This window comes from Glandiceps talaboti, chromosome 5 (assembly GCF_964340395.1).
Source record: "Glandiceps talaboti chromosome 5, keGlaTala1.1, whole genome shotgun sequence".
Taxonomy (NCBI): Eukaryota; Metazoa; Hemichordata; class Enteropneusta; family Spengelidae; genus Glandiceps; species Glandiceps talaboti.
In genome coordinates this window covers 4,513,734-4,541,730 of record NC_135553.1, presented here as the reverse complement: position 1 = coordinate 4,541,730, position 27,997 = coordinate 4,513,734, and the positions used below count along the sequence as shown (strand labels likewise).

Genomic DNA, 27,997 nt, shown 5'->3' with positions numbered 1-27,997 from the left:
TGCAAACAGACGAGCAACTAGCAAATAAGCAGCGACCAAACATCGCCCTCAGTGGCAGTCATGGTGTGATCACATGATTGACCTGACGTCAGACATAGTTCACGGCAGCTGGCGAAAAGGAAATGCTTCCTCCTTTGTGTGGCATCAGTAAGGCTGATCTAGTACGTGTGTCTTTGTTTCTTTCCAAACAATCATTCCATTACACGTATTGGACACTTATTACGGTCAATCTAGACTCGCTCGGGAAAGAAATGTTCTGAAATCATCGCCTAATCAACGGATAGCCTACACGATCTGAACGTGTAATATTTGCGACTGTAAGGTAAGTGTACAGTAAACCGTACGTTCGTCTCAAAGTCTAATCTACACTTACAGACAAATAGCATGTACGGGTGTCATTTTATGTACATATATAGACTAACAGAGTGTATTCTGTTTAAATTGGCTGAAAATTGTGTAAGAAAGTGTGAAAATGTTACGGTAATTAACGATTTGATGGTACCTGAACGGCCATGGAAAAAAATCCATTTGAGAGCACACGTATGTACATTCAAAAGTGTTCGCAAGTCTAGTCGCGAGGAACGAATTCAACGTTTTTTGACCAACACTAGTTACTTAACTTTTCAAGTCTATCTTGTATTTCTGTCACGTAACCATTGTTACAACTCGTCCTTCTTTCGTAACATTGACAAAGAGAGTCGTCCATATAACCGAGAAGTCATTTTTGCATCGATCTGAAGTTTAAAGGCCAATCAATGAACCATAACATTCAGCAGTTTGGCCATGACCCGTTCAATCGGAAATGACACAATCGCGTCTTGGAAAAGGTCCAATGATAATCAGAAATTGCGGTTAGAGCGGATCCCGACTCATGATCGGACGGACCGGTCAAACATAAAAGCGCGATTCGTTGTTCAAATAACAAACAGAAACAAGAATATCATATCCATTAATTTTGTAACATAATGACGTAAAATAAACATGCCGATGTGACAGAGATTGTTTATTTTACTAAAACCCATGTTTACTGTGTAGTTAGACATGTCTGATGTAGATGTCTAACAGCTTTGAACATGAATGGGAATACTGTTGTCATGAAACCGTACATAATAGTTCGATACTGTAGAATATATCTGAGATGGGAATAACATGTTAATGGAGCTATGAAATGAACTGAAAAAAATAGACACAAGTTAATACAGTTGAATATTTTTTTGTATGGCATCAGCCATGATTATTACTAACTGTCAAAAACACATTGTGAACAAAATGCCTGTCAACAAGAGATGGTACATACATGTTCCTCTATTCTGTTTTTGCAGTTCACATATCCTGCCTCACCTTTTCAATAATTTGAAAGGAAAAGATAGACAAAAATATTAAATGAACTTCCATGGACTTGGTAAAAAAAAAATACATATTATTTTGACATGGTCATGTTGTACAGTCTCCATGTGATCCAATACACCAATGTGGTTTCACTTTACAATGTAGACCACCACCCTTTCAGCCATTTAGAACAGCTGTCGAATGTTATTGATATGCAAGTTTTTTTTTTTTTAAAAAGAGTCCTTTGTGTGTCAAACAATTTCATTGGTGACTTACATTAGCAGATTTGCAGTATACTGGAATTGTATAACCAGTTTCTATATCTGGTTACCATATGTATATAATTATGACTTATAGAAAAGCCTGCTGATATCTTGCATACTCCTATTAATGTTCAGTTTAAAACAACTGGAATCTGGAAATATTTTGATGTTCAATTTACTATTATTGTTTTGACTATGTGATATGTGTAGTTATGTAATCTTGATGGCCTTAGTCATAGATAGAAGTTGTGTACACAAAGGTGTTGATTTATGTCATGTAATATGAAAAGCCTAAATTATGATGGCCTTGCTGAATATGTGCTCTGTTGATAATACAATCTCATTTTGTTTTAGAATTTAGATAACGTTTGTAGTAATTTTTATAAGCCGGAGTTGGGGGGGGGGGGGGGGGGGAGGGGCAGCCGCTGGAGGATAGTGCAAGCAAGGCTTGGTGGGTGGGTGGAAACAAGGATATAAAATCTTCCTGTGATACTTGTACATGTATGGTGTGTTTAACTGGTTTCTTTATGTCTACCGTTACATACAACATAATAAAGAGACCTCAAATGTCAACAGTCTGCAAATTGGTGCATGGACTAGTTTTACGAATGAATTTCTCCAGATGGCAGGCAGTATGTAAGAAAATCAGGAACTAATTGATGTACCAGATTTTCTAGTGAAGTGTAAACTTCAGTCTGTCATGGAAGATGTGAATGAAGATGTACAATGTAGATATGGAGTCACCATTGTCTAGCTCATGTGATTGGTCATATTGTACTTGTAAGGAAGTTGTGTGGAAAGAACTTTTGGGGAAATATTTTCAACTGCTAACTTTATTTTTTTTTGTATAACACTATAGAACAGACTTATTCTAGTAGCAAAGGTTAAAAGAGAACAGAAAGTCAACATTTTGAGCATCATGTCCCACCAACTATTAGTAAATTCAATGGATAGGGGAATAGACAGGTATTTAAAAATGTTGATAACTTGAGAATTGAAGCATGGCTAAATTTATTGTATTTTGTGTATGGAAAGTGGTAACAACGCACTTGCACCATGTACAGATCAAATATTGTGTTATAACTAACTGTGATCTATTGAATGGAGAGGTACACATCCTTTTAAATCAAGTCATCACTTTTCATGATAATACATATGCTAAAATGTTCTTTGTAACCAGATTTAGTTGATGTTTGTTTCAGACCTCTATTTTGTCTGTCAGTGCAGTGGTCAGGTCTATGTACAGTATACATTGAAATCCTGAAGTTCAAGGAGGGGTCAATCAAAGGTCACCAACCACTTTTAGTCACCCTTCTAGTTATATTGTTAAGTTTAGTTATACACGCTGTGACACATGTACAATAAAAGCATGATGTCTATGTTACCAATAGACACTAGGGAGAAACTTTTTCCAACATCTATGGTTACACCATGCAGCATACTTTCCCCCTTTTCAACAAAGACTGATATCCAGATGCATTAAAAAAGGGTAGTGAAGACAACTCACAGAGTTCTGACCTGAATATTTATATGTTATTTATACTGTTCTGTGGAGGGAACATGAATGTGCTATAGAAAAAAATGGGTTGCCATGCTATGATGAATAGCAAAGTAAATTTAGATTCATACACATGTACTATATAGCCTTTTACATGGAGAACAAGCAAAACATCATCTACTCATGTGTGATAGATCGTAAAAGAAGCTGACAAGATATGGTGTCTTTGGAAAAAGACCACACAGAGAAAAGTGTATGGTATAAAGTACAAGAAAGAAATGGCAAAAATCATCCACAAGCTACTTGTATACATACATTATTCCTTGTATAAGTATTCCTTGTCAACACACCTGACCCATCTTTGTTATTTCAGTTAAATTTGTATTTCTAGAAATGCAGAGTTTGTGATGAATCATGACTCAAAAATCAACATGACATTAATAGCTTCAGGGTTTTTTTCTACTGAAGTCAGTACATACATGTAACTTGAGAGATTTTAAATTGTCTGTCAAGAAGGGCAGTGGACTGTGAAGACAGATTGAACACATGTACCTCACACAGTGACAGGTGACAAAAACTCACATATAACTTGTGAAATTCTGCAGAGAAGTTGTATATGAATGAATTAAAAACACCATGACAGTAAAACGGTAATGAAATAGCATGATTTGTTTACGTTGTCTGTTGATGGGTTTGGTCAAGGGGCAAGCACATCTCCATTGTAGAATAACAGATATCTAATATAACATGACAAGCCTGGTTTGACCTTCGTGTTAATCATTAATAAAGTGATAACAGAGTTGTGTTATTATGTCAAAGGAACATGTATGCAGTGACTCAAAAGCATAAATTGAAAGATGTACAAAATATGAATTAGTTGAGTCTCATCTGTGTGATAGTGTTGATATAAAAAACCCACTTCAATTGTGGGAAAATATACATGAAAGATTTTAGTGGTTTAGACTTAGACTTAGAGGGTGATGTCAAAAATTTCTACTTTGCTATTATGATCAGTAGCTACAGGCAGAAATTATTCAGTAGACAAAAATAGCGTAAATGTATGGATGATTCAATTTTGGTTATTTTTAGATGTAATATCTTTTGAATCTTTTATACTAATTATGCTGTTGTGAATTCTGTACTGCAGACAGTGCTTCTTACCATGTAACATGTATTGGTTTACTAAAAACTGAAATATCAAAAATAACATGTCTTGGTCTAAGTTGCTGATTTGGCTACTTAATTCTACCAGGGGGTATTTGTTTGTACACAAGAAACTTAAAGTTTGGAAAACAGGATGTACAGTAACTCTGTTGAATGATCTCAAATTCATAGAATATTACCATATCGTATGTACGTACGTACGTACGTATGTATGTACATGTACATATGTATGTATGTATGTATGTATGTGCCAGTATGTATGTATGTACATTGTATGTATGTATGTATGTATATATGTATGTACGTATGTATGTATGTATGTATGTATGTATGTATGTACATTGTATGTATGTATGTATGTATATATGTATGTACGTATGTATGTATGTATGTATGTATGTATAATATAAAAATGTTATGATCATCAAAATGGTGTATGTACACTATTGAGGAAAGGTCAAGGGTCAAATCATCACTGCATTAGTGTATTAAAGTAATGGACATTTGAGTCACTTGGGTGAAGGTTAGGATATCATTAACTTTTAACTGCCATCAGCATACTTGTTGCAGTATATATACTATACATGTAACAGTATATATACCATCAGATATGTAACCTTGTTGAAAATATTACCAATGACTGCAAAGTCACACCTGTATATTCACTGCATATGTCACTGTCATATGATACATACAATGTAACTATTGCTATCCAAGGATAATTAACATACAATGAAGATCTAACCATCTTAGGGACGATCACACACTGTCACACAAGCTCAACAAGTGAACATCATTCAGTTTGGTCAAAATCCCCTCCCTCTCCCGTAACGAACATTCACAAGTTCAACATCAAACACTTATATATGATGTAAACTATGATGAAAATTGTAGCAGTCATACCACTATGATCGACATAATGTAAAAACATGATTGTAAACACATTAAAATGCTACCAGAAACCCAGCACCATATATCTCACATTAGAAATGAATTTTTATCAACTTATCAACATCTCAGTAGTATATACAAAAGTTATCATTTAGGGAGTGAAAGTTTTCCATAGAATTTTGGTTAAAAATGTGAAAATACGATCGTCCCTTACAAGACTATACATGTATTCACTTTGTGTCACAGTAACAAAAGATTGAAACAATGCATGCCTAGAGGTATACAGTGTACATGTGTGTTGGTAATTCTGATCACGAGACAGGTACATGTACATAAATACAGCAAATATTGTTAATACCCATGTGGGAATTGTACACTTAGTATATACTTTTCTGACTTATCTTGTAGTACACGAAAATAAAACAGCATATGTTATCCCAGGTTAAAGTACATGTAGGTGGTGATTTCAAAGCTTCAGGTTTTTCTGGAATTAGGGATTTTCTTAAACTCCGTGTGTATGTACTGCTAGAGTATGATTGCATGAGCTTATACCATGCACCAACAGCATGAAGTTGTTGTATTTTTTTAAATTGTGGTTTTCCATTTTCAAAGCTTTTCAAAACAAATAAGTGTTCAGTCATCAGTCACTGAAGAGAAAATTGAATGCCATGATTGATATAGTTGCAAACTGTTTATATAATATTGTAATGGCAAAAGGGAAAGATACATGTATGTATTCCCTGTTGTGAATTATTTATAAAGTCTATGAAATTCCAAGACACAATAATGTACATGTAATAGCATCGCTGCAGTGACATCCATTCATGTTATTATGAATTCACAATGATTATATATTTGTATGTAGCATCATGTCATGTGTTTAATATTATCATTATGTTTATATTAAGTGACTACTTGTATTTAAATGTGAATGTAAGGTCAAAGGTCAATGTTTGTGGCTCACTAGAGGATGACACACACACACACACACACACACACACACACACAGAGTTCTGAAATTGAACCTTTCAGTGGAGTTGGAATGAATGATTATAGTTTAAACAAGATACAAGTGGTAGAAATAATAAGCCGTCTTTGTTTTTAGGGATGAGTTTTGTCAAGATTGTGTCTATTACCAGTGGAGGGGGTTTATGTTTGTATGTGCAACATTTTAGCTGAAACAGTGAAAAGGTCTTTGTTGTTCGACTTAACTAATTGCACTTTTAATTGCTCCCCATACAAGATTACAGAATAGGTCTTTCATAGTGTAGTGAACATCGACATGTATAAATTTGTGCTGTCATTTTTAGAATGTGACTAATACTAATTCCATTAATTCATTAATGAAAGACTATGTATCACTGGTTTACTCACTTGTCACTTGGATGAAGACTCACTGGTTTAGTCACTTGCCACTGTTGAATGAACACTGTCACTGGTTTAGTCATTTGTCACTTGGATGAAGACTGTTACTGGTTTAGTCACTCGTCACTTGGATGAAGACTGTCACTGGTTTAGTCACTTGTCACTGTTGGATGAAGACTCACTGGTTTAGTCACTTGTCACTTGGATGAAGACTGTCACTGGTTTAGTCACTTGTCACTGTTGGATGAAGGCTCACTGGTTTAGTCACTTGTCACTTGGATGAAGACTTACTGGTTTAGTCACTTGTCACTTGGATGAAGACTGTCACTGGTTTAGTCACTTGTCACTTGGATGAAGACTCACTGGTTTAGTCACTTGTCACTTGGATGAAGACTCACTGGTTTAGTCACTTGTCACTTGGATGAAGACTCACTGGTTTAGTCACTTGTCACTTGGATGAAAACTGTCACTGGTTTAGTCACTTGTCACTTGGATGAACACTCACTGGTTTAGTCACTTGGATGAAGACTCACTGGTTTAGTCACTTGGATGAAGACTTACTGGTTTAGTCACTCGTCACTTGGATGAAGACTCACTGGTTTAGTCACTTGTCACTTGGATGAAGACTGTCACTGGTTTAGTCACTTGTCACTTGGATGAAGACTGTCACTTGTCACTTCTGGATGAAGACTCACTGGTTTAGTCACTTGTCACTTGGATGAAGACTGTCACTTGTCACTTGGATGAAGACTGTCACTTGTCACTTCTGGATGAAGACTGTCGCTGGTTTAGTCACTTGTCACTGTTTGGTCAATCTTGAAACAGTCATCTCAGCCCACATCTTACATGTAGGGAGACAAATAGTGTAAAAGAGTCACAGCATGTTTGGTACCACCGTTACATGTACTTTGTGGCCATATGACAAAAAGTGGCACTTTCCATAGATACAAATGTAGTTGATTTTTAGTGTAAATTCTTTTCATTTTCATATTCTTTTCATTAATATCATTACTAATATCAATTTATTTTGAATCAAAAGTTAATAAGTTCTTATGTATTTTGAATAAGTGCAAAATTAGATTTTTTAAAAGCCACTGCAAATGACAGTGATTTAAACTTAGAAAGCTTTGCTGATAAAATGGGGTCTATGTTAGATGCATTACAAAAGGAAATCAGTCTGTAAAGTGACTGGCTGCCTCCTTGACTGTTAATGTTTATTGATGTATGTGTTTTCAAAATAACATATTGAATTTGGCAAAATGTTTGAACACGGTGTGTAATTCATATAACAAATTTATCCATCAAGTCATTAAAAGGCAGACATACAGACACCTCCATAGATTGGACAGAGACAAATGGCAATATAAGAGTTGAAGCCACCGATTACTTTTCATTTGTGGAAAATGTCCTCTTTATTGACTTTTCAGTTCATGGAAAATTGACCCTGTTTCTGTGGTTTGAGAGTAAGAATGTCAAAAATGTACTTGTAGCTGTACACACACAGACGGTTCTCAAATACCTTTGTGGGAGAGGGTCAATGAACAAGTAATTGAATCGGGATGAAATTATATTACTGTTGTCACACTTTTCAGTGGTGGGGGCAACGTGCTGAAAATCGTGTCTGTCATTGTTAGCTAGTCAGTTTGCTAATCTGCTGCTATCAGAAAGGTGAATTCTCTCATTTTGCTCAGGTCAGACCCCTTAAAATGTGTGGCTCAGACACATATGTCAAAATAAATAGAAGTAGACCTACCATACCATACCATACCATACATGTACAGATGTGATTTAGAAAACATATGATGCATATGTGAACGATGGAAATAGAGGTAAAAATGTAGCCACTTTCACCACATCAGATTTTAATCTGATTGATAATGATATACATACGTATCTACATACATACATACATACATACATACATGCATGCGTATGTACGCACGTACATATGTGCATGCGTACATACATATATACATACACACACATATGTACATACGTACATACATATATACATACATACATACATACATACATACATACATACATACATACATACATACATACATACATATATACATATATACATACATACATACATACATACATACATACATACATACATACATACATACATACATATAGAGACTGACAGACATACTTTCAAAGTTTCACACATACACAACTGTACACACAAATTAGACAATTCTCATCAATTTACCCCTCCAAGTATGTAGTTTTGAAAGATATGCAGATGTTGTTGAAACCACACACGTACAATGTACCATATTGTTTGGTCGTATTTACCTTAACATCAGTCACTAATACCTTGAAGCACGGTGTGGTTGTCAAGAATGTTTAGAAATGATTGCTGTGTATACACTTTCATTTATTTCTGTTTGATCTAGCTGCTAAAGTACTCTCTTGAAAGTGTGAAGTGAAACTCATGATATTAGTATCGGTGACTGTAAAGTGATACTTGTAAATTTATCCATATAGCCCCCGAAGTCAGGGTCTCAGACTTATTTCAAGATGACTTCAACAATCACCCTCACTGCACGCACTGTATTTCTTGTATTTCCGCACATGGTTGGCTTGATTCTCATTTCTTCATTGTCTATTTTCATACCAAGGGTGATTTTCACCTGCTTGGTTTAAGCTAACTACAATCCCACATTACATATGAAGAATATATCTATAGTTGTTGGAAACTGCATTAGAAGGGGTCAGAGCTAACTGAAAAAATTGCCTGTCACCCCTAATAAAGAACGCACTCACATGACTTTCAAGTGCTAGAAAATAATATGAACTTATGAACTGTGTCATTTGATGTAGTGTTTGCATCATGTAACACACAAATCATAATCCTTCTACTTTGCATAATGTTGACTGTTTTCACATTGAACACAAGTTGTCTGTGTTTACATATTCCTAACATATGGTTTACACATGAATAACTATTTTCATATTTTTGTATTGTAAATGTCAAGTTTCAATGGCTGATTTTGTCTTTTCTGTGCTTTGTAATGATAGGATTTGGGAAAATATATTTTGTACAGTACAACTGTGGTTTTGGTGTACACTTATTCCCTCAAAATACTGTTATGGCTTGTTAGGAGTGGGAATCAAGGCTAATAGTACAAAAATAATTCTGATTTCTTCAAGGCCACCTCCCATGGTGATATGATGAGGTAGAATTTTACACTTCTGTGGATGCATCTGATCTGCCAGTAGCTAGTATTGTAGTAATTTTGTGTTTAGCACAATTATGCCTACATGAAGGACACAAAGCAAAGGTGTACATACTACATGATGTATATGTGTGTATAGTTAGTTTCGCAACTTGTTCTCAGCCATGTGACAGACATTCTGTTGTTATGTAAATATACATTTTACACATGTACAAGTCTGAGTGAAAGATGGCTTGTGAAGGTCAAGTGTCATGACCAGAATGGTCTCATGGAGGGTACAATGACTCATTCACTACATGATATTGACCATCCTAATTTGAGCCATTCATTACCTATCACACAGATTTTGCACTGTGCAGAAATATAACTTGAAACTTCCCAAGATGTTTTGTTTTCAAATGTACACTCTTACCTCAACCTTGACATTTTCTTCAAGGTCAGATGCACATGTACCTTGTACTAAGTTGTAGCACATTTTGAATGGTAATTCCAAAACATGAAATACTTAAAAAGCTTCAGTATGGAGTTACAATATGTTGCTCAGACCATAGATCCTTGGAGAGTCTATGGTCAGACCATACCTACATAGTGTATGCTCAAGCCTTTTGGCTAAAAATTACAAACCCCTAGTTCTCCAAAATTATGTATTCTTTGGGAAAAAAACAGCCTGATGTCCTGTGTGATTAAAGGCTAGGACTTTCTTCAGTCTTACTGGGTGACAGCCATGTTTATTGTGTTCTATGATCTACATGTATACCAACAAGTTGCAGGGAAATGAGTCTTATTGAACAAAGTCAATATATCATGTCATTTCTGTAATCCAGACAGTCTGAAATGTTGCTGCCATGACATGCAATTAATTCCCCTTACAGCAGCATGTAAATTAAAAATGAAATACACTGATACTTTCTGTGTGTGTATTTTAAATACCCCTGACACCCAAATATTACAGCTAAAATGATGTACCAGTACTAGACATACAATTCAATAAATCATTGTCTCTTTATGATTCCCTTGATAAACTGGTAATGAGCCCATTACCATGTCCATACATTATATATACTACATGTACCAAGCCAGGCTGCAGCTATTCCTCACTATCGTAAATCATAACTACATGTATAAAGATTCACTGAGCCAGCCTGAAATAACATGTTATCTTGTATATAAACATCTTCCAAAATGCTGCACATCTTGCATATTAAAAATAAAATCTCTTTATAAACATGTGCAGACAAAACGGTTGGTGATTTTTTGTGTATTCCTCCAGTACGCCAACCTGATTTTCCTGAATGATGAACAAAGTGATGTAGAGGAGGCGATCAGGATAAAAACGTAAACATGTACCACGAAGGTCAATTCAGGCAAAATAACGAAGGTAAAATAGCAATGAACGACTAGCTGAAATCTACATCGGATTTTAATCAGATTGGAACAAAGTGTTACTAACTAACTGTTCACAGGAAATCTCATTACATGTACATCATAACATACATTTGTACAGTGAACTGCAATATATGTGCAAATAATAAGTACAATGTATATGAACGTAGTACAACTTGTTACCCTGAGTCCCATGCCAACTACAGAGTTTTTTCATTTCCTTTTAGATATTAGTATAAACATGGCAGTATTAATTCTAGGCTATGACACAGTCTGATGTTTAATAGGGAAGGGCTTAAACCTACCCTGTAATCAACTATACAATTCATTTCATTAATAGCTTTCAATATATCCTAGTACTAGCAAATTTGGACATACCCAGTACATTTGTATAATTTCCTTGGAAAGTATAGTCGTTTGTGTATTTGTGTTAATAGTGATTGACCAAAATTTAATTGTTAAGACTTTATTAAGAGTACCGGTAATGCTTTTCGAAGCAAAATTGACCATCCATAAACTTCGAAGTTAAAATTTAATTTAAAAAAAATGAAAACCTTGTAAATGAAACACAGACCTCTTGGAACATTATAAAAATATGACTTTCCTGCTTGGAAATTTTGTCTGTAGATGGCTTCTCTTATCTTTGACTAACTGTTGCTTCATAATATGCAATGAATTACATGCATTAATACAGATGTCTGGAATTGTATGTCAATTAATTCACTCAGCACATACATTTATAAAAAAGATGTAGTGTACATGTGACATTCCCAAGTGTGCATCTACCTGGATACAGAATGAAGTACAATTTATAGTTCTATTCATTGTGTAAATATTTGATGATATATACTTTAATCAATTTATGTACAGTCATAATGCTATTTTTTTATTAAAAATTTTATTGTTACATATTTGGAAATTTCTTTGTCATAAATTTCATGAATGTCGCTTTGGAATTAAATAGCGTGCTTGTACAGAGAACTGATCATTGAAATGAAAACTTTACAAATAATACATTTGTACAGATAGACAACATTTTAGAGGTACATTTGTACTGGTCCAAATAAACAGAAATAACTTTTAACGCCACTGTTGCATTCTGGATGTAATATGTATGCACTAGTGAGCATTGAACAGTTACACTATTCAAGGGTCATAAGAGGTGAGGAACTGACCTTTAACCTAGACAGTAGACACCAGGTGTATTTAGAATTACTGTCAAATGAGTAACAATATGGCCATTACCTGTCATGAGCCTTGAAAACGATGTCTTTTCCTGACAGCTACCTATGTGGATATCTACGTGTACAAGTCATATATAGTCGTATTTATATTTCTTTCTGCTACAATAGTCACATCTATCAGACTGTGACAGTTTCTTCATCATCATCATCATCATAGTGGATATTGTATACAAATGTAGTTGCATGATTTGTATGTTATACATGTACATGTATGAATATATTCAAAATGTGTAGATGACAGACTGTTGTCAGTCTGGTGTTTGAATACACTCTACATGTGCTTGCATTAAAGTATCGACCATAAAACATATATGTACATTTTACCATCCTTTCATAGCAAGCAAGCTTTTCAGAACATCATTTTTTATTAAGGATTTGCTAATGTCTCCATCTGACTGCATATTTGCATTTGTATTAAATGATTGTATGTCAAAAACAGCAAATTGTTTGAGATATGACAGAAATATACAAGAGATTGTTCATAGTAAAATGATGTACTTTAGTCATGAACTTGTAGGTATGCTAAAACAAAAAAGTAGAATATCATTGATGTCTTGAGACATGCACACATATACATTTATACATCTTAATACCCAGCTATATATACGCTAATGTGATGGCATAAGTAGATCTGATAAATGTATGTAAATGAGGTCTAAGTGCTAGAATGAATGCTGTACAGTGTACATTTATAATGCTGTTTTGGTGGGGAGACCTTTTAAACTATATACATGTACATACTAATATTACATATCAAATGCACCGATTTGGATTATTTATTCTGATAAGTTGAGACGAAATTGAAAATCTCAAACTGATAGGCTCTCTATCAAGCACTGAATGGTTATTTGAAATCTATAGAATCTGGTTATATCTCTATTTCTTACAATTTTGTGAAAGTAATTTAGCTGTGGCAGCAGTTATGTACACACAAATGTGTATGTTTCATGTTCAGAATGATTAAGTATACAAAATAATGTACATAATTGTGATGTTTGTTCAACTGAACTGTATAATGATACTTTCTGCACATATTTGAATAGTCAGGTTGCTCTCCATGACACATGAACACACATCATGGGTTTATTATCACCACTACATTATGTGTAAGATAAATTGTAATATAACATGCATGAAGAAAGAGATCCACAACTGGAATGTAGCATGACAATTCAGAACAAGTCTATTTACAGGGTTGTATCATTAGTCTTGTAAATCAAGATAAAAACTGTCAAATAAAAAAAGAGATGGAAGATGCATATATACTTACTTTAATTATGGTAAATGTTAGCACTTAAGTTGTCATCTATAACATGTCTGTCAAAGCAAATTATATGTAGGTAGGGATGACACAGCTTATGCCACGTTTATTTTTTTTTCACCCATTATGAAATTATATTCTTTTTTTTTTCTGAACAGCTTTCCAGTGATCCTTTAAAAGTTTCAAAGTTTCAGGTTGTATTTCTGTGTTTCTATAGAAATATTACCTTGTAAGTGATCATGTTGACACAGTTTTGTTTGTTGCTAATTAGTATGCAGTATGTGAATGTCATACCTACAAAGGTACATGTAGATGTACATAATTGGTTGATGGGGTGTGGTACATGTATAGTATGCATTTAAAATATATATGAGTGTAAAAACTAAAAAAGAATTACATGTGGATCCCTGGATGGGATACTAGTACATTGTATATCACATGTTTGTATTCTGTAATGTATTTGAAGTATTTGCAACGGTCATGCATAATGATTTATGCATTTGCATATGTCTAATCTAGTCTGTGCTTTGTTCAATCTGGGGAGGATGACACCTTTGAACAAACATTGTTTTCAACAAAATACTGTAGCTAATAGCGAGAAAGTGAAATCAGAAAAGTCATTAATGCTTTGATCAATTAATGATTGACATGTGTAATGTGTACTGTAAAAATGAAAATCAATTTTTTAGCTAATCACTAATGGCCCCGTAATTCACATTATGATCTGTAAGTCTGACATGTATAGTGTCTACTTACTGTATATTGAAGTATTGTACATGTACAACACAGTTACAGAATGTATTGACGCCAATGACAGTGTTCTTGAGCTGTGTACACACTACAGTGGGCATATAGGTCATGTAGTTGGCAAGTCAACATTTCATTTTGACAGTCAGTGGGTATTACAAATCCACATGGGACTGAATCTCTAATTGGCCAATTAATTGCAAGTACCATTATTTATTGAGGTTTGACTTATTAACAGTTTATTGCTGGATGGATGTACTCTTTGCAGTTCACAGTTCTTACAATAACGTGTAATCTAGTGCAATGGTCTATGTGAGAATTACATAGGGACATGGCAGTTCTTTCAGCCGATAAAATAACCACACATGTACAATTCTGATTAAAAGTACAGTACAGTGCCATTCATCATGCCAGTTTAGAAAGACTTGACACATTCTGACTTCAGACCAATCACCTAATTTTAAAGAATTACAGCTAGTATCATGACTTTCTGTTCCCAAGTTGAATATTCTGAACTCCGTAAATCTGTTTCTCTGAGTGAGGAAAGCAGTCCTTGATGTGGTGATTATGAAGAGGAAATTGTTGTTATACATCTACATGTGATAGCAGGTTGTATGATAATGAGACATTCTATCTATTGAGGTGTTGTTGGCAAGGAATTAGCACATCAAGGGAAAGTGATAAAAATAAGAAATGCAAGAATGATATCAGTTCGACTGTCATGAAATCAAAACATCAAATCAATAGAATGGAAATGGAAATATCAAATATAATGAATGTAAAAAATATCAATAAAATTGAGTAAAGAGTCTGGAAAGGTACCCACATAATGTGACATTATTAATATCTAAAGCTTGAATTTGGTAGTATGTCATATGTAATCATTAGTAACGATAACTATAAGGTAATGTTTATATACAGATACAAATGTAGACATTCATTGAATTGTTTATTTCTGATCCGTTAAATTTGAAAAGGATGATACAGTGTGATATCCAGTGACCCTATAATCACTATGCTATTCATGCACATCAAGGAGAATGTTGCAGCTGACGTACACCTGTAGATGGTGACACCCATCATTCAGTGCTACTGAATACAGCATTGTCAGTGGAATGTTTCAAATAAATGCCTCACATACTATAGTGTCAGTTAGCAAATGTGGAGGACATAGTTTTCAATTAACAGAGGAGGATTTTGCCTGTCGTAATCTAATGTGTGAATCACAAACATATGGAGTCTGTATACATGCATGATACAGTGAACTCCAGTCACCTCCTTCACCAGATTATGTATTCTGGCTGCAATAGATTTGTGTGACCCCAAAGACAAATGTTAATAGCTTGTGTGATATAATTATGTTGCATGTTGCTCACTGCTAATAGTGCTATATACATTTATTTGGTGACATTGAATGCATGTACATGTGCTTGTTCTCTGACTATAAGTGACATTTCATTCAGTGTGTATACATCATATTATATAAAATTTCTTTTTAGCAAAACTGAACTGAGGTTCAGTAGTGCTGTAGGCATGATGAAATATTTGTGTGTGTGTGTGTGTGTGTGTGTGTGTGTGTATGTGTGTGTGTGTGTCTGTGTCTGTGTCTGTGTCTCTGTGTGTGTGTCTGTGTGTCTGTGTGTGTGTGTGTGTGTGTGTGTCTGTGTGTCTGTGTCTGTGTCTGTGTGTACTGGGAAGATTGGTCTGAAATTTGGTGGGAACATTCTTAGTGGTATGTGGATTAAGCAAATTAGGTATAAAAATGTGTCTTTTTGGTCAAAAATCTTTAATTCCAAAACTACTGAAATTTATTGAAGATGTGTCTTGGGTGTGTATATGAAGGTGCATTCACAGCATGAAATTGGTGATCCCATCAGCCATATGTAAATTAGGTCTACAAATCTCAATTTTGGTAAAAAAAACTAAATGGTGAAAGGGGCAGAATTTATGTGGGAATGTTTCTTGAGGTGTTATTTTGCAGATACTGTTCAAAACTTCTTGACACAACTGGTCCTAGCAACCATGACAGTGCCCTTAGCAACAGTCAAATGATGATGTATATTATTACAAAAATAACAACATGGATTAATGGGCAAGTGAATAAACATTGAAATTTTTGTACCAAAAAACGTATGTCACAATGTCATTTTTATGTCATATCTGAAACAGTTTTATCAGTTCCTAGTTGTGTTTCAACACATGGTAGTTAGACTAGAGAAACTTACGAAGATCCCCCCCCCCCCCCCACACACACACACACACACCATAAAATCTCAGACTGGGCCCATTTTTAATCATACATACATGTGTACAATGTAGCAATGTTCCATGAATCACTTATTAACTGACATTCTGAACAGTGCATTGAAGTGTAAGTGATGACAGAGTAAATTATACCAATATACTGAGTTGGTAGTGATTCAGAAAATGTAGACAGGTCAAGGTGTTTGAGGTCATGGCAGCACAGTATGCCAGTATGGATGATGACCCCAATGTGTCTACTTGTGATAAGCTGGTCCTGTACACTACTGTGTGCAAGACCTTATCAACATCACATGTGTATGCAAGCATGTGGATCAATTTCACATTATTATTCTTCAGAGACTGGCGTAGTAGAAGAAAAATGATAACTGACAGATATAAGACTTACAATGTACAGCTAAAATGGTGTTTCACTCATGGGACATTATGTTTTTGACAAAAAGATAAACATATTTCATCAATAACAGAGACACAATAAACACAGTAGGGTCATTTGCTCAATCACATTGAACAATGATAAACCTTAGTATTCTTTCACAGTACAGTCAAAATAGGCTTCTGATGAAAACATTACACATGGACTTGATGATTTTGATGTCTGCAATTGTTTATTTTCTAACTGATAAAATCAACATATCAACTTGACTACTTCTGCATTCCCACTGTGCACGGCACCTATGTAATTGTTTCTTTTGCATTAGAAAGTGTCTGAATGTGTGTACAAATTGTCATGAAACACCAAACCAACATCATTTTGGCTGTAGTGTAGTTTACATTACAATACAAACACTTTCTCAGAATCTAAAATCTCTGATATGCACTGTACATTTAGTTCTCCAGATTTTTTGTGACCAATGAAAGGTTATAGAAAATGTGTCCACTCTTTACACATACACATTTTCATTCCATGTTCATCGCATACAATTTATAGTCACTTTGTTGAGGTCTGTACCACTGGGAATGCATCAACCATGTATGCATTTTGTATTTTACTACACTCTAATTGCTGGCATTCATATCAGCGTGTTCTGCTTCTGGGTATGTGTCAGTTTTTCCACCATGATAATGCACTGAAATTGAGTTACATAGTAATAAATAGGTCTGCACACACATGCATTGGTGGCTCTATGGGACCATGTAGTGGAAATGTTGCCATGACAACCAGACAGTTGAAATGTACTCAAGGTCAACTCAACACTGAAGTGTAATAATATAAAGTCTTTATATTATATTAATATACAGCAAAATGTGTGTCTTTGTTCATGATTCTCTGTATGAAATTTTGCAAAAATCAGATCTGTAAGATGTTTATCTGATGTATTGGTAATCTATCTTTATGAACATGGGGCTTTTTAGTAGCCTAATGTGCTGACATTTACTAGGACTGAGGTATATCATTCGGTCTGTGTGTCTCTTTCTTCATACTCTGGTCTGGTCTGTTATTTCCTATATGTCTTTATGACATACTGTGTTGTACTTTAACAACCCTATAAATATTCATGCCTTTGTTGTTTATTCCTTAGCAACGAACATCTGCATTTCACAATTCTACCCTGAGGAACACCCCATGAAGTTCACTTAATATTGCAAAATTCAGTCTGAGGGCCATGCAAATAATGCCACAGGAACTAAGGTACTGCAATTTACTTTTCAGTGGGTTCAATGCACAGTAAATTAGATCCCACATAATGTAAAACAATGATGGATCATAAAAGACACATACATATAAATGCACAGTGCTGTCAGAAAAAGGTTGGCAACTTGGATATATGAAATTCAGTACATGAAAAATGATTTGTAGTTATTTTACATTTTAAAAACCAAAATTGTTGTCAATTTCTCATCCATGCATGATATTTCAGTGAAATAAAAACAGCAAGTTCCTCTTTGAATTTAAATCTGAAATTAACTGGCAGTGAAATCATCAAGACTGATCAGACCTGACCTAAAACCCTGACAGTCATGTCAATTAGAGCTCTGTATGATATTTTCCTTCAAATCCATGTCATACTGGCAAATACTCCAGCCTTGAACAAGTCTACAGGAGAGCAAATAACGAATGTCCTCATCCACTTAGATAACCTTCATCCATTGTCAGTTACCTTTATTGCCACTATCAATATGGTGTGTTTGAAGGTGATCAAATTTTACTAACCCAAAATATTACAGATGTTTTGCAAGATGAGTATTGTTAATGTGAAATGAAAACAAACATCATTGAAAAGAGGTTTGTTTTATGATAAGAGAACAGTGGATGAAAAGGTCCCCGCCTCTATGAATCTGTAGATGACACATGTTGACATTGAGAACCAATGACAATGACAATGACAATCAAAGACAAAGAGGTCTGAAGGATCTATGATGTTGTGAGTCAGAGATTGAACCTTAGAACTAACACTAACACTGACAGTGTTGTCTTTGTGCATGCTTTGACATCAAAGCTATAGTGCCATTATTGTGATGGGGATGGAAAGCTTGAAGCTGTTGTTGTCACAAGTCTTTCGTTGTGTGGGGGAAAAAAAAGAGTAACTTTTGTGAAAAGTTCACTTCCTGTGTGTTCCCATAGGGAAGACAACAGAGATGCTAATTGATATAGTTAACATGTTTGTGTTTGTCTGTATGGTTCAACCTGTGTCATTGCCAGAGTTCATTGTTGCACTAATATTGAGATTGCTATATGGATTAATGATATTGAGATTGAGAAGTAACCTTGTACATGTATATGGCATCTACATGTACAAATAGGTGGCCTGTAAGGTAAACCACAGAGGGTCTACAATAATGGGTAAACTTAGGTTTTTCATCAGAATTTGTTATTTGAAAAACTTTATCCTTGTATAGACAAGATGAAAGGGTAATGATGCCTGTGAAATGTTTTTTTTTATACTGGGCAACTCAGAAACCATGATCTTGGGATAACTTTGTTGAGACAATTGGGGGGGGGGGGGGGGGGTACTAGTATTTCCAAGCATGTTATGTGAATAATCTCCACAAGAAAAGCCTTTAGTACACAGTAATCTCCAGAGTTCTTAACTGTAAAGGCCCATAATTAATTCCTAGGTTAACAGGTTAGTTTATCTTATCAGTGGAGTCAGAAGGATTCAGATATGATCATTCTTTTGTACAGGGTCAAATTGTGTATAGCTTGGAAAGACAACTTCTTTTCTTGCCCAAACTTAAATCCTAATCTGACATGGTAACCATGGTAACTTTAAGTAACTGTATACATACCTAGCCAGTACTGTATCTTGGCATTTACCTAGGTGAGGTATTTAACCCCTCTACAACAATCTAAGCTAGATACATACATCTGCAATCTGATTAAAATCTAATGTAGTAAAATCAGCTTGATTTCTTTATTTACAAAATGTGCCTCTGTTTCCCTCATTTATTGTCATTTTGTTTTTCGATTTTCTTGTTTTGATAGTACATGTAAGCTCTCCTTTCTTCTGACATCTGACTGACTACCATAAGAGTTCATGTTCGAATCTCACAGGTTCATGTAACCAATCAAAATCTGCCTTACAGTTAATACTAGGATTGAAGTTGAAAACAAGCAGACCAAAACATATTAATAACAATAACATCATTGTCTGTGCAGCGTGCTCAAGCTCTAGTCAAACCATAGACAGTGGAGGGGCCACTGTCTATGGTCAAACAAAGTGATCTGAGGTACTAATACACATAAGTTTTCGATGTCAGATGCATTGCCATTGATAGAATAGGTTACTCAACATGCAAGATTTGAATGTTTACTCCTATGGGCGTCATTCATATGTAGGGGGTGGTGATCAAGACAAAACATGAATATACTGTATAATGATACAGAGGACACTATGTGAAGCAAAATACAAATGTAATGCTAACTGTAAATAAATAGCCATCTACTATATTTGACGTTAACCAGATTGATATATCCGGTACCTGTAGATATTTGAAGGATAATCTAATGAAATACATACTGACTGGTAATCTAAATGTGTCTAAATGTACAGACCAGAAATTATGTTATTAGTATTAGTGTGCTCTGGTATATGTTTGTAATGTGTAGGAACGACATGTCATTTCCCAATAAGAGATACCCTTCCTGGTGTCCCTGAAGTGCAGAATATAAAGCTGTCTGGTTTTGGTAGATGTGTTGGAATAAAACTGATTTATTCATTACTGTGTGTCTGTGTTTTCTGTATGAAATGATAAAATAGAGTTACATCAAATGTAACATGACGACAAGACCTGAATTGAACTGAACTGGATTATATGATTAGCAGGGAATCATGAGATGGAATCAACTAATTAAAAAGTTTACTTATAGAATATACACTTTGTTGTTTGTCTATTTCAAAAACATTTATTATTATTTTCAAGGTGATTAGCTTTACAAGCATTGAATCCTTACTACTGTAACCACAGGGGATTCAATTTCTTGAAAAGTTACATTAATAGCAGTGTGGAACAGGAAGGATGTCAGGCTATAGGCAGATGAAACAATACAACAACCATATACATGTATAGTTTTCAAAAAGGATGAAAATGAGTGACCGTCCCTTTAAGTTTTACCAGATGGCAGGTAATGGTTTCACTATTGATGAAAGCAGTAACAGTATGAAATTGAATATGTATCCAGCATCAAATAATGGTCTAATACAGCATACATGTTAATATACTAGATTTCAATACTTGCTCCTTGTGTTATGTCTATCCCTTGCACCCAAAATGAATTGCCTGATTCAAAATTTTATTCAGAGCGATTTGTCTACCGCAAATAAGTATACATGTACCATATGTATGTATGTAATTGGTAGGGGGAAATGAAATAGGCAAATAATTGAATTTTTGTGTATTTAGTCTTTAAAAAAATGAGTGGGAAGATGATATAAAAGAATAACAAATTATTGCAAGAAAACTGGACCTAATATCATGGAGTGTTCTAAAGTAAGAATTGATGTTTGAAAGGTATTGATATCAATTTGAACCTTGTAGAGTTCCTACTTAATATATATATTGTGTGTATAATGTCACATCTATCTATCCATATAGACAGCTCTTGGTTGCAATGTAGGACACTTTTAAGAAATTGAAGTAATTATGTAATAGGAATAATGTATAGTTACAGGGACCTCTAATTCTAATGCAAGTGTCATATCTTGTACAACCAATTTAAGACTTCCACTTTGGGAATTGGGAATCAAGTTATCGATGAAATACTTGTATCATGCACAATTAGATTTTGCTGTAATACCAGTACAATATAGCCACCTACACACATACTTTATTAACTGATAGCTATGTTTCATGTACATTGCAAAAATGGAAATGTCAGAAGAGAAAGTGAAAAGGGTTATCCTGTAGATAGCAAAATTCTGTATATCATACAGAAATCTAAATGGATCACTCAATGTTCAAGTAATTTCACACCAAGTAATTGGAATATTGCTTACAAATATAGAAATATAATACGATGATAGTTAAATTGATGGCTGTAACACATTGTGAAGTTGATAATGTCAGTTTTAACTAAGTGTACCGTATGTCTATGATTGATGGAGAAACAAATGTAGTATATCAATCACAACTGTCATCAATAAATATGTTTATTGAAACACTGGTTGGAAGTATTTCAGTGTGCAATACCATATGTGCACAATAAAGCCTACATGTACATGTATTCCTTTTAAATATGGCTAGAAAAGTTTATTTTGCTGTATTTTTCCCTGCAAGTAGTGTCTGTCAGTTTTCCTCACAAAGTAATGTTTTGTTAGTCACACGGTAGCCTGTCTATAGCCTTATAGGCCTCAAATTTTTATGTCGGCCATTATGTGAGTAAGAGAAGGGATGTCAAATGTAAGCCACTGCTTATACATGTAGGCGGACTAATTCCATGCCAGCTGATATTAATACTGCTTAAATACTCATTCTTGCTCTCTCTCTCTTTTTTTTTTACTTCAGGTCAATGAATACCTGTGATGGCTTCTCGATGAATTAATGGGAACCGATATCCATTTACTTGGATTATTGAAAATTTTCATCTTGTGATAGTTGGCCATCAGCTGCACCAATGGGCAAGTGTCTGTCCAGCTGTGCTGATCCCACTCCATCAGCAGAACAAAATGGTGGACCAAAGTCAACAGACCCATCTCAGACGCAGTCGTACCCACCCACTAGTATGACAACAGTGCCTACACACCCACCACCCCCACCCCCACCTTCTCATACTCAACAAAGCCTTGGTAGTGTACGCAGCAGTAGAACTGATTACTATTCCAATGGGTCACACACAGCCAAAATGCCAACGGTCCAACGAAAGACGAGTAATGGTTTGGATAGTGGACGGCGGTCGTATATACCAAAAGGAGATATATCAGAGTCTAAGATAAACCGTCTCTTTGAACAATACAAGGATGAAACTGAAGATTGTATTTTGGCCGAAGGCACAGAAAAATTCTGTCAGGACCTTTGTGTTGATCCTGCCGAGTTCATAGTGCTTGTGTTGGCATGGAAATTCCAAGCTGTGACAATGTGTCAATTTACAAGGAAAGAGTTTGTGGACGGTTGCAAAGCTCTCAAAGCAGATTCCATTCGGGGTATTCAGGCCAAATTTCCAGATTTGCTGGAAGAGGCACAGAATGAAACCAAGTTTAAGGACCTGTACAGATTTACATTCACGTTTGGCTTAGACTTAGAAGGGGGACAGCGATCGTTACCGTGTGATATTGCCATACCTTTGTGGAAACTTGTGTTTACAAACAGGGAGCCAGCAATCCTAGAACGGTGGATTCAGTTCCTTTTGGTCAATCAAATTCGCGGAATTTCCAAAGATACTTGGAACATGTTCTTGAATTTCACAGAGGTTGTGGGTGCCGACTTCACAGGGTATGATGACAACGAAGCATGGCCAAGTCTTTTTGACGACTTTGTAGAATACGAGATGGAAAAAGAGAAAGCAAAAGAGTCTGGGAGTGAAGAAAGGACGCAAGAGAGGAACTTACCAGTATATTATTACTAAAAATAAGCCCAACATTGTGGAACAAATATCATTGTTGTATTTTATATCCTTGAATCCAAGGGGCTAAAAGCCATTGGAAGATTCCATCCAAGATGGGAGGGGAAGTGGTAGCGTGCTGCAGGTGTATTCATTGATAAGTGCTATTTATGAACCAGGAGCCCTGATTTGAACGAATACCAATATTCCATTTTCAGTTGTTAGATGCAACCTATGACCTTGATTAGGTGGATGTAACAGATAGTACAAGACCAAACTGCACAGTTCAGCTGTGCACTGACTCAGATTCCAGAACATCTGTCTGTTAGTCAGGCCATTTGTACACTATGGCATGATTGAAGGATGTGAGGAATTTCCTGAGTCTGTTAATCACCTGTGTTCGGTGCACCTCTTCTCATATTTCTGTTGTACATAGTGAATTGTGGTAATGTCCATGATATGGAACATTTTATTACCAGTCGTTGTCAGCTTGCAATGTTGCTTTATGTCCATGATTAGGATGACACAGTAAAGCACTTAACTCAATCAAAGTTCTCATAAGACTTGTCTGCACACCAGCCGAGTCTCATTCAGAACAAAACATTTTAGTTTTTCAACTCAAGTTTGTAGCTTTTTTTTTCAAAGTGAACAGCAAAGCTGTTTGTATCATCGTCATCATCTTGGTGGCATGTTTAAATACAGGCTTCATAATGCGTGTAGTATATGTTTATTTTGACAAGTTATTAAGTGTTTCAATAAGTGTGACACCTCCTGGCAAGGACAACTACATGTAACTGTAAGTGTGTAATGCCACACAAAAGTACAAACTGTGTTCTCATTTCATGTAATAAACAGTGTAAGAAAGAGTCTCTATTTTAGAAAGCTAATGAGGTCAACTATTGTGTCTGTATATAAATTGGCATCCACAATATCATTTTCATGGGATGATTAAGAGATACCTTAATTAATGCTGTCATATACAAAGTTTAATATGCGTATCAGTAATTCTTGTGCACCTGGTAACACTGTAAACTACAGTATGGAGGGCATGATCCATTTTCAAAATGGCAGTTGCTGGCTTTCTACCATTAGAAAATGCAAACTCTAGTGACCCACTGTTTATATGTTAGCCAATAGACTGGCTTAACAAATGTCTTACACACCATAACAGGTTCTGACTAGCTTGTATGTCAAACCAGATAGCCACAAGGCTATTAGAAGGAGAATCAACTTGTTTTGTAAATATACAAGAAGTGGTATCACTATCAACAAAAAGTTTGGAAAATAAGTTGAAATGTTCTAGCGTGCAATTTTATAATTCTCATACCATGCCCACATTCTTGTCATTTGAGAAAAGAGAAAATTGAAGAGAAGAAAGACGGAAATGTAGGCATGGACTTTACTAAGATCACACATAATATCCCAGGGTGTGTTAGTCTAGTGCTATCCTGTATCCAATCTCAAGATTTCTCTGGAGATGATTCAACACCACATTAACATCTAGACTATTAGAGGGTATGTGTATTGCTTGATAGGTTTATCTGTTATAGCTATGTATCAGGTATATGTAGCATGATCCTCAAACCAAGAGTGCATATGTTAACCCCTACTAATAATCTGCTACCACCCCCTACCAGCATATGACTGATAAAAGCAACCTAAGTCAAAGCATGACTTGGCAGACATCACTCAGTGCAGTGGATGTGTGGATGTGGTCTAATCAGAAACATATGAAAACAGTTACTCTGTAATTACTTCCACATATGTATAGCTTATCTTTTATTACATTAGTGTCTTATGTCACTATATGATCACTTAGGGGTGTTATGTCACTAGTTTATTAGCCAACAAAAGTTGCTGTGTAGATGGAGCTACTATACCATACCCCATCTGTGCACCGATTTCACAGATTTTCGTAACAATTTAGTTATGTTTTTGAACTAGGGATACACACAGTAACAGTGATCCAAATGATCTTGATCTTCACCTTCACCTTCAGTCTCATGTCAAGCTGAAGCCATTTCTTGCACAGCACTATAAGTGGGAAGGCGATGGATAGTATGATTGACATCTGATTTCAAGTGACCAACATGGGACACATACATAGTCATGACTTTGTTCTGTATGAACCCACCTCGAATGCATTTACATTTGTCTTGTGTGTGTGATGAAAATATTTGGTTATTGATAATTTAGGTGACCTTCATGATGACTATGTTTAACCTTTACCACAAAGGTGAAATATAACCATTTTCTGAAATAACATTATATGTAAAGAATATTGAAACATTTATGTACCCATTAGCTTATTTGCTCTCTACTAGCCTCTTGCTCAGTTTCAAAATACTCCTTTGGCAACAGTGTTCTTCATCAAAGATGTAAATGTTTTGTTATGTCAGTCCCGAGTCCACTAACTCCTATCTTGTTCAACTTCAGAACATATTTTTCATACCAACAGTATGTATATATATAATTTACAAGTACAATAGACACTGTTGTCAGAATCTTTGTTCATTTGGACTGCCTTACTGAGATTATGACTTACTTTGTCAAGGTGAAGGAACTTAAAAGTGATAATTTTTATTTGAAATATTTATGAATTCTATTAACATATAGGTCTTACATTTATATTATATTCATGAAAATCAAAATTTACACAACAGGTGCCATAGCTTACAAAAAAAAGGATTGAAAGAAGTGTTGGATATGAGGTGAAAGGTCAATGCATACAAGAAACACACATTATGACATGTTTCAGATAGTTAACAAATTCAAATTCATAGAATTCAGAAAGACATCAATTTTTTTTCATTCAATTTTGGTCATCAATTTGCAATTTACGTGAATATGTTTGGACATTTATAGTGGCCAGAAACATTGCAAGATGTTTAAGATAGTTAAGAGTTGAAAATTTCATTCATGTAATTTCCTAAAATTCAGTAAATTGGTGTTAATTTCAATCAACTTTGTTCATTCGTTGCAATTTATATAGACGTAACTTGTCTACCATGAATATGTTTGAACTGAATAATATTGATCTCTTGTAGTTTTCCCCAAATTGAGTATTATTTACAGGAAAAAAACTTCAATTATATATTATCCATAACATTACCATGGTAATGCCAGAATGTCACTCTGTTTTAGAAACTGTGTGAGTGGCAAGTTATGCTGTATGGCCCTTACAAGTCAGTTTAGCTTACTACTTGGTGAAAGTATAAGAGTACAATTTACAGAGAAATTGCATATCTATATTTCAAATAGTCTGAGACTGCATAGAGTATGTAACATAGTATTTGTAGATACTTCTGAAAAGCTGGTCCATGTACCTAGAAGATCACCATAGAACCAGCCTGAAGTCTGTTTGTATCACATGACAGACTATCATCAAATTTAGATCAGTATTACATCTCATGGAGTGTGTCCCCCTGAGCCCTTTGTGAAATGAAATCTTTTCCATCTTAAGATTACATGAAAATGAAATGAACATATAAACATGAAGTTCTTCATTTGTTTGTAAATATATGATGTAACAATTTAATGGGTGGGGGGGGGGGGTATAGACTGAGATACATCTTCTTGTTCAGCCCTATCAGGCTTCTTAGTCTTGCAGCCGCAGACTTGTGGTTTAGGACAGATGCGGAATGATAACTGATAGCGTGGCACAACACATCATATCTTACATACTAGGAGGTTATATCCATGTTTGATGTCTTCGTTTAGCTAATTTGCATGGAAGATGTTTTTTGTTGCCTGCAACTGCCACAGAGTGAAAATAGATCATCCACCTCAATAGTTATGTGGATGTAGAGCTATAACATTAGACTCAAATGGTGGGGGTTTTTTTTGGTCAAATCCAAACACTCACCAGCAAACTGACTTATGTTTTACCATGTATATTGTACACATGAAAAATAGCTACCAAGTTTCACTTGTTCAAAAACATACATGCATGTGCTCAGACTTCAGAAGTGATATTTGAAATGCATATTTTGGCAGCAATGAATACAGTAACAGTTTCATTTTAACAAGATTATTGCAGTGAAAAACGTAGAAAAATATCATCGCCATTGCCTACAAGAAGACAAACAGCTTGACTTTTAACTAGAACGTACAAAAGAAAATGATATTACAATGTGCAAGTTTTAATGCAGGTGTTAAGATACAACAAAGTGCTCTACTTATGTATAAGTTTTGTAGTGTTATCATTTTTTACTAATTTCTTTTATTATGTTTGCTTGTCAGATAAGTTTCTGCATGAGAGAAAACTCTTTTGAAAACTTTTGCTTAGTTTCACCAACTGTTATTGTACTGTAAACCACTATACACCGTAAAATGTCTGTGTTTTACACATTCTGTAAAAGAATAGAAAAAAAAAACTGACTTTGTAATATAATTCCATAGTAAAAGCCAAAATTAACTGTTA

The 27,997-nt window shown here is 34.9% G+C and overlaps 1 protein-coding gene across 1 annotated transcript; it reads left to right on the top strand.

The window, feature by feature from the left end:
* The first annotated feature begins 108 nt into the window (after nt 1-108).
* LOC144434817 (DCN1-like protein 3) lies at nt 109-27,997 on the top strand. Its single transcript, XM_078123327.1, has 2 exons — nt 109-322; nt 22,542-27,997. The coding sequence occupies exon 2, from the start codon at nt 22,651-22,653 to the stop codon at nt 23,596-23,598; it is 948 nt and encodes a 315-aa protein (XP_077979453.1). The 5' UTR covers nt 109-322; nt 22,542-22,650; the 3' UTR covers nt 23,599-27,997.

Excerpts from the sequence above, each read along its gene's own strand:
- LOC144434817 (XM_078123327.1), top strand. The coding sequence starts at position 22,651 with ATGGGCAAGTGTCTGTCCAGCTGTGCTGATCCCACTCCATCAGCAGAA.